Below are 9,181 nucleotides of genomic sequence, written 5' to 3' on the forward strand. Positions count from 1 at the left end.
CTACCTATCTCCATCAAGTCGATTTGACCATAAAAGACTACAAAGCATCCTGTCATCAACTCCCCACCCGTGCGTTATCATCGGGGACTTCAATGCTCATCATACACTCTGGGGAAGTAGGAAGATCAATGCTAAAGGCAGAAATTTGGTGTCCTTCGCCTCCGACAATGAACTTTTCTTGTTAAATGACGGCACTCCAACGTTTCTCCGTGGTTCAACGTATAGCAGCTGTCTTGACTTGGCGTTTGTTTCACGAAGCCTCGTCAGGCATGCTGGGTGGTTTCCGGACATAGAAACGCACGGGAGTGACCACATTCCCACATATGTCAAGATTGAAGGTTTATCCCCTTCCAAGATACGCGATAGCATTCAAAGAGTGGATTGGACAAAATTTCAATCTCGCATGGAAGAGCAATGTCAAGCGAATAGGTCACTCGACTTAGAGGAAACAATCAAGAGCACGATACACGACACTACGCGTACTCTCACGTGCTCTTCGAAATTAACAGAATTCGACATAGAGTTAGAGCGACTTCGAGCAATTCGCCGACGTGCTGAACGAAGACACCGACGTACGGGGGCAGTAGAAGACTTGCGGACCGCTCGACGTCTACAGAAGAAGATCCAGCGCCGGATAGATAAGCTTGAATCGCAACGTTGGACTGCTTTCTGTGAGTCGCTTGACCCTCGTAAATCTCTATCGCACTTGTGGAGGACGGTACGAGGTCTGCGCACAAAACCTATTCAGCGGTACCCATTCAAGGCTCTAGCCCTCTCCCAAAACAGACCATATATAGACGTGGCCGAAGAATTCTGTGCCAGATTATCTGGCCAAATAACAGCAGCAACCAGCTTACTACTCTCGAGCAGTTGTCCGCAACCACGTGATCCACGCATGGATTTGCCTTTCTCCATCCACGAACTCAAGGCAGCACTAGCTTTGTGTGTACACACGTCGGCACCAGGGCCCGACGGAATTTCTTACAGAGCCCTGCGTCATCTGGGTGAGCACGCGAGAATGTTTCTCCTAGATATGTACAACGCATCTTGGAGAGATGGCTCGCTCCCGACAAGCTGGAAGACCAGTCGCCTGGTTCCACTATTGAAGCCTGGCAAGTCACCGTTGGAGCTCTCATCCTACCGCCCGATTGCACTTGCCAGTTGCGTAGGCAAAGTTATGGAGAGGATGATCCTCGGACGCCTGGAGTGGTACTTGGAGGGCAGCAACGTCTACCCAGATGCAATGGCAGGATTTCGACGTGGTCGATCATCGATTGATAACGTCGTTGACCTGGTCACCTTCGTTCAACACGAGAAAGGCCGTAAGCGTCTCTGCGCTTCTTTGTTCCTCGACGTCAAAGGGGCGTACGACAATGTTACACACCAAGCCATCCTCACCGCTCTCGAAGAGGTAGGAATAGGTGGTCGGATGTATCGCTGGATACGTAGTTACATCTCAATGCGATCCTTTTTTGTGAGCACCGAAGACGGCCAAACCTCTCCACATTACAGCTACCGTGGCGTCCCCCAGGGCGGCGTACTCAGTCCTGTATTGTTCAATCTTACGCTGATTGCCCTCCTTGAGCACCTGCCAAGCACAGTGAAGATATCAATGTACGCGGATGATATCTGCATTTGGACGTCCGCCGTAACACGCCTGCAGTTGCGAGCGAGAATTCAAAGAGCTGCCGCTCAAACTGCCCGTTACCTCCGTAATCGAGGCTTGGAGCTTTCTTCCGAGAAATGCGCCCTCGTGGCTTTTACGCGCAAACCTATGAATCATTACGGCGTATTCATCAATGGCCAAACTATACCGTATATTCGGTCGTACAAGTTTCTGGGTGTCATAATCGACAGGGATCTCTCATGGAGCCATCACGTATTGTACATAAAAAAGCGGTTGATCGGCATCTGTCATCTATTGAAGTTCTTCGCAGGCAAGACTTGGGGAATGTCACCAAGTGCTATGCTACAGCTGTACAGGGTACTTTTCCTCGGCTTCCTGCGCTACAGCTTGCCCGCGTTAACCAACGCAAGCAAAACAAGCCTACGAATACTACAAAGTGTTCAGGCCCAAGCGCTCCGAATTTGCCTAGGCTTGCCTCTTAGCGCGTCGACGGTGGCTTCTATAGCGATCGCCAGAGACCACCTCATCAAGACACATATTGACGTCGAAGCACTCAGGACACATATAAGGCATCTTGCTCGGACTCCCCGTCACCACCTAGCCTCTTTACCAGAAGACCGACCATGCACCTCTTTTTGCCGAACGGTAGCCGCATATCGCGAGTCTTTGCCAACAGGCTTCACGCCCGCTGCGAGACCTTCAGTTCCTCCGTGGTGCCTGACTCAGCCTATCATCAGCCTGGCGATACCCGGCATCCGTAAAAAGGCAGATATGTCGTCACCGGCTCTTAAACAGCTCGCTTTGCTCCTGTTATATGAGAAGTACCGAGGCTCAATGCACGTATACACCGACGGCTCCGTTATGACGAACAGCTCAACCGCAGCTGTCGTAATACCTTTGAAAGCCACGACAATCAAATTTAAGACCTCTCACCTTACGACATCGACAGCAGCAGAGCTCGCATCGCTTCTTGCCGCATTACGTTTCATTACTGATGAACGGACACAAAAATGGACGATCTTCAGTGACTCAAAGGCGGCACTGCAATCCCTTCTGTCACCTTTACGCCGCGGCCCGCACGAGCAACTGGTATTTCAGATTGCAGAAGAGACTCACCATTTAATTGAGAAAGGCCATGAAATAACCTTTCAATGGCTTCCAAGTCACTGTGGAATTATCGGCAATGAACGGGCCGATCAAGCTGCCCGTTCAGCCCATACAGAAAGCAGTCAAATAATAATACCGCTCTCTAGGACTGACGCTGCATGGAAGCTCCGCGTGCTTGCTCGTCAATGCACCACGTCGCAATGGAACGAGCCGCACTTCAAGCATGCGCGACTATATTCCCTGGACCCAACTCTCAGCCTTCAAATTCCTCCAGGCCTTCGCCGACGTGACGCTACCCTCCTGTGCAGGTTATGGTTGGGTGTCGCATTTACGCGCGCATACGCGTGCCGCATAGGAATGGACGACACCACATCATGTGACCACTGCGGCAGTGATGAAACAATTCAACATATTCTGTGCGACTGCCCACAGTACTCTTCACAGAGACAGTCACTTTGCAACGCGCTCGATAAGTTGGACGACCTCACTCTGTCGGAAGAAAGAATCCTGCGCCATCGACCGGACCAAACGTCACAGAAAAAGGCTGTGCAAGCGCTACTGCGCTTTCTGCGTTCAACTGGTCTCTCAGAACGGCTCTGACTGGAACGTCTTGCGTGTGTGTGCATGTGTGCGTTTTTTTTTTTTCGTTTTCATTTTATCTCACTCTCTCTCTGTCCTCTTTCCGACCCCTATATCCCCACCCCTGGGCAGGGTAGCAAACCGGTCACTCGCGCCAGGTTAACCTCCCTGCGTTTCCTTTTCATCTATTTCTCTCTCTCTCTCTCTCTCTCTTAGTCTTTGCAAACATCCCACTACGATCCATCACTTCACCGACCATAAAGCCGTTATAATGAAGGGAGAACGGAAGCCACGTCTAGCTACCACTTACGATTAATAAAATTTCTTGTATAAATATATACAGTGTTTGTCACGTCTTTGATGATGTACTGGGCTATCGCTTTGATTACTGCTGGGCGAAAGCACTGAAGATTTCACGGTGTAACCATGATTGCTTCAGGAGCTTCGCCCAAGCTCTTCATCATTCACCCGTGGATATGCTGTGAATTTTTTTTTTCTTATTTCGTGCGATAGTGGTTACGGACACCTGTGGCGGCGGCGGTGGCGGACAACTACGGCGCCAAAAACGGCCGTTGAAATGATCTCATAACAGCTTTCGCTGTAAAATAGCTGGGACCCCCCCCCCCCCCTCCCTCGGGTTGGTCCTCATCTGAACACACCCTGTAGCAGGTCAACCTTAATGAAAGCCAACAGATAATGAAGACAAGAAAGTTATAGGGGATGTTAATTTTACTGTAGCAGCCCGGAAATTCCATTCTTTCATTCATTCTATAGTAGCTCAGGAACACGCGCGCCAGGCTTCGCTTGCCCCCCTTTCCCCGATAGCGGAAAGGCTCCTAAATTTCTTCTGTGCTCAAAACCCTAACCACTTAATGTAGGCTACGCTACCTTCTCATAGCGATCTCGTCCTTTCTTTGTACTATGCAATCTATGGAAGTTGCACGAAAAAAATATGCAACTTGACACGTGCGCGACCTCCGTACTACTCTGAAAAAAGAAATAATGTGCGCAGCTTCCACTAGCGGTGCAAGGCTGGAACCAACAGCGTAGCTAGTGTTCCGACTCCCGAGCTGCCCTCCCAAGCCGCTTTTTCTGCCCAGCTTAAAGGGAATCGGTGTGGCGGGCCACGTCACGTGACTAGCGCTACGTGATTTTGGTGGGAACGTGTGACTAGCGTTACCTGATTTTACGTCACGTGAATAGGTTTACGTGAGAGTTATTGCATCCCACACCAGACAAATCGGCGCACGTGTTCTGGGAGCGAAGCAGAAGATGAAGAGGAAGAAGTGAGCCCGTTCCGATTTTTGATGATGATAATTTTTGTTCGCGACCAACGGGAATTCTCCGAGCTTAAACAGCTCCAGCTGTTGAAACAAAATGGAGACAGTGCAGCGTCCGCAGCAAAACGTTTCTGACGCCAACGTGTTTACCCGCTGTGAAGTGACAGCGCTTGTCAAAGCCAGGTCAAATTCTATCTAACATGCATGATACCCACACGACTACTTCATTGGCTCGTACGAATGCGCTCATCTGTCGGTCATACATTTTTGGTCACAGCCACGTGGGCTTTACGACTGGATTCTCTCGACAGGCCGTACTGACCGTGGAAATCAGTTGAACATTGTCGTATCAGTGGCAAGTATTGCTGTTGGAAGAAAGAAAAGTATAAAGGGAAAAAAAGGTAGCCTCACTGTCCGCTGCATTGCTTTAGGACTGATCTTTTTCGCTCAGAAAGGAGCCACGGGTAGAGTATATGTTCAGGAATTTCTCTGCGCGCGTGGCAAAGAGCAACTTCTGTGGAGGTAGCGTACGTGCCTGCAGAATTTGTCATGGGTAAGCACACGGGCAGACGTATTTCTTTTTTTAACCCGATTTCCCTTCTTTCTTTCTTCCACTCGCAAAACAACAGAGCCATATCGGTCGTCATTGTGTTTCCTGCGCAATATCAGAGCCAACCACTCGTGAATGTATGAAAGCTATCTTTGTCAGTCAGTGGCTAATGGGAAGGACAAGATACGTCTGCATGCGTTGCGAACTGTCAGTGCAAGAGACATATATACGCCCTCGAACATGACCGCCACGTTATCAGGAAATCCCCGCGAATATTAGCCTCACCTATAAACACCCGCTCAGCCGTTCAGTAAGCTTTGTCTTTCAGGCGAGCTCGAGCTGGCACTTGCATCAGGTCAACGATGAAAGGCTACGTTATCTCCGCGGCTCTTCTGGTGCTTGGCATGGCCGTTGGTAAGTTCGACAGTTCTTTGGCGCTCGGCTGTTGAGCTTAAGCTGTGCTCAAGCTTAGTATACGTAACCGTTTATGCCATTAGCAGTTTACCAGCTTATATTCAACACGGAAGTCCTTGTATTGGACAAATTCTGCTGTATGACTTTCTGCATTAACGCGTGCGAACGGAAGTTAGACTGCTGCCAGGGTTTTTAATACAAAGCGAAGCCAAAAGCCTCTTCTTCATGTTTAACTAATGAAACAGACAGACAATTAATCCAAGTAAAGCACAAGGGGCCTTATTCGTGGTTTCTTAACTGTATTTCAATCATGCTCACTTGAACTGAAAGAAATTAAAGGGGACGAAAAATCACCCTTTCCGTTGGTGGAATCCGAAACCACAACTATCGAATTACGCGACCCTCCGTTGTAGCTCAAATGGTAGAGCATCGGACGCGTAATTAGAGCGTTGCGAGTTCGGATCCCACCGACGGAAAGGGTGATTTTTCGTCCACTTTATATTATTTCAGTTCAAGTGAGAATCATTACCATACAATTAAGAAACCACAAATAATGTCCCCTGTGGTTCCCTTAGCTTAATTGTCTGTCGGTTTCATTAGTCGTGTATAATACAGAAAACGAGCCCTTCGGAGAATTCCCCTACTTTCGTTATTCTTCATGTTGAGTGTCGTTGGCCAAGAAAACTGAGTAATTATTTTCGACGATAGTTTCAATAATTTCAACAATTAAAATCGATATATAACGTAAGCTAGGGAGGTTGATATTCTTTTGCAGCATCTAGCGCACAAAACAGGACACGGACAGAGTGAAACCGTCTTCATCGGTTCCATTTGTGCTTATCTTGTGTAGTCCGCTACTTGTTGAAAAAACGTCGATAGTCCAGTGCCGGGCTTAAATATCATGCAGTGTTTCGTGCTTTTTGTTAGGTTTTCATTTAATCCTGAACAAAAATTCGTTGAGTATTTCGACAATAAATGCGCGCCCGTTTATAAATATACTCAGTTTGTACAACTGCAGTTTCTATCAAGATTTATACCCGCCGTGATGGCGGATGTCTTTAGGGCCGAATTAACTTGCATTTCTTGCGACTCGTCCAGTAGAAACATTCGTTTTCAAGCGTCTCCAGTGTTTCACGAAACACAAAGAAATGCATTTGCTCGTGGTGAACGTCATAAATGTCTGAAAGAGAGAGATGCAAAAGGAAAGGTAGCAACGTTAACCAGAATAAAATGTAAAGTCGTTTACTGCAGTAGTAAGGAAAGCCTAGCTGGTATAGGTATGGCTGCATTGTAAAATAGCGCAGAAGATAGACAGAACAAGCGTTCCAGTGTAGATTCACGCCTGTATCGCCTGTGTAGGCGATACAGGCTCTCTGACTATCTTTCGTAATTGTACAATTCAATATCGTCTACTGCGTGCGGGGAGTAAAGAACTCGGTACTTAGAGTTTCCGGCGTCATGCAAGTATTCCACCGCTGACGAGCACTAACGTATAAAGCACTACATACACATAGTTTCGCCACCGCGCTCGGCTTAGGTTACGAATTTCACACATCCGCGGTGTTAACAACAGATTCAGTGCTTGGTATTTTTAATGATCATGGTGGGTCATATATGTTGTTGTGGTACCTTCTACTTTTCAATCACCAAATGTATCTCTCGCGACGCTACAGGACACTTTGGCCTAAACGTGGCATGTCACAGTGCCGTGACGCGTCGCTGTTGTTGCATCTCGTGGTAGACGACGAATAGAAACAGCGCTAGACACGGGACGAGAAGAGGACACATACACGGCGCTGACCCGTGTATGTGTCCTCTTCTCGTCCCGTGTCTAGCGCTGTTTCTATTCGTCGTCTACCATGCAGAACCAACCAGCCCAATCAAGCGCATTGTTAAAGTTGCATCTCGTGACTTTCATTTACCATTTCTCCATTTTCTCTATCTCTATCGTTGACGTGAAGCCAGCCAGGCCATCGGTTGTGCCAATCCTGCGCCATTCAAGGGCAACTGGGTGATCGGCGTCGACGGCAAGGAGTGCGTAGCACTGGTCAAAGAGAAGTGCACGGGCCTTCGCCAATACACGACCCACAGCTGGCGCCGAGGCAAACACGTACGCAGCAACTGCGGCAGCATACCACGCTGGTCCGCCATCGCCACATTTCTGGACGGCAGCAAATACAGGGGACATGCGGCAATCTTCGAGTCTTGTGCATCGGACGGAATTTGGGTAAGCTGAGCACTTCGGCAAGCACGGCAAGACTCTGAAGAGACGGGCATCAATAACAGCGCCAAATGCGAGAGAACAGATTTTTTTATAAGCACTGGCAAGAATATTGAAATGCTATGAGTGGCTCATGTGGACGGATGTATTCAGCGAGATTGCTCTAACTTGAAAATGGCACCTTCCTATGGGGAATCTCGTCTCTGAATACGAAATTAATGCATTGATAATACTAATAGTCGTTCATTATGGAAGGGTTGCGAGTTGCCAGTTAGCGTTTGTGTTTCCTCTTGCCTTCCGTCCTCGTTTATTGCGTCCACGCCACCTTTTCAAAGTGAACTCCTACAAACTTGCCCAGCTTTCAGTTCTATTACTAACAGCCTGACGGTGTTGTATGCTGCACATGGATTCCTTGGTTTCTAGAAACGTTAAATTTAATGAGTTATCTTGCCTACGTGCGTCAATCATTCGATGACTCTTCAGGCTCCTACTCTACAAAGGTGTGATGGGTTCATAAGAGTTTGCGCTATCACGAAAGTACGCTGGTCTCTTTCTCTCTTTAACAAGAAGGGAAATCTGGGCTAGTTGGTTATAGTTCATTTTCGATCAGCTTACAGCGCAAAAACGACGAGGACACAGACCAAGAATGCGACGACACGAGCGCTGATGTCAGCGCTCGTGTCGTCGCATTCTTGGTCTGTGTCCTCGTCGTTTTTGCGCTGTAAGCTGATCTTTCTCTCTTTCTTTCTCCCGCCATCTACAATGTCCGTTAACTCACACTATCTTTTTCAGGTTTACGACCAATGGAACACTGCTCCCGTCGACCGCCGTAAGATCCGCTACGGAAACTCGAAACCAAACTACAACGGAGACAACTTCTACATGATCGAGCTGTGATTGCACTTCCATGAGATCTCTTGCAAGACAGCCGCTTGACAAACCCAGATCTGTCGGCAATCAGTCTAAATAAAAAAGAAGCCGAACAATATGTAGCATACGCAACAATATGGCGAGACAAGCTGCCCGTGTGCGTGCCTCGTTTATCGTTTGTCCGTGAGTACTAACTATCCTCAGGCAAACGTAAGAATGCAGGACAACATAATCGCAAACTGCCGACATTTGCTCCCCTCTTTATTTAGCAGCACGTGCTGTGAAGGAATGGCCTGATGATTACACAAAGCGTTGTCAACAAAAGAACCAAGACTGAGACTGAACGTTGCACTGAGCACGGACCTAAAGAGCACCCTCAGTACTGCAGCAAAGCTGTTTCGCGCATGCAGTCGCAGACAATCTATGAGCTAAGACGACCGAGAGACGACCGAAAACTACACCGGTGACTAACCACAGTCCTGAGAATATGAACTAACAACGATACAAACACAATAGTGCAGCAATTGCACGTG

At 48.1% G+C, this 9,181-nt stretch overlaps 1 protein-coding gene across 3 annotated transcripts in view; it reads left to right on the plus strand.

Annotated features, from left to right (window-relative positions):
- LOC119387817 (uncharacterized) overlaps positions 1-8,833 on the plus strand; it is a 30,607-nt gene extending 21,774 nt beyond the window's left edge. The window contains exons 1-3 of one of the 3 annotated variants that reach the window (XM_037655340.2): positions 5,407-5,557; positions 7,519-7,784; positions 8,571-8,797. In XM_037655340.2, the coding sequence (XP_037511268.1) occupies positions 5,506-5,557; positions 7,519-7,784; positions 8,571-8,675 (423 nt within the window). In that variant the 5' untranslated portion in view covers positions 5,407-5,505 and the 3' untranslated portion in view covers positions 8,676-8,797. Of the gene's footprint in view, positions 1-5,406; positions 5,558-7,518; positions 7,785-8,570 lie in introns of those variants that run through there. The other 2 variants (XM_049413697.1, XM_049413698.1) reach the window with 2 other exon arrangements.
- Positions 8,834-9,181: the final 348 nt, after the last annotated feature.

The sequence above is a fragment of the Rhipicephalus sanguineus genome, chromosome 3, assembly GCF_013339695.2.
Source record: "Rhipicephalus sanguineus isolate Rsan-2018 chromosome 3, BIME_Rsan_1.4, whole genome shotgun sequence".
Classification (NCBI taxonomy): domain Eukaryota; kingdom Metazoa; phylum Arthropoda; class Arachnida; order Ixodida; family Ixodidae; genus Rhipicephalus; species Rhipicephalus sanguineus.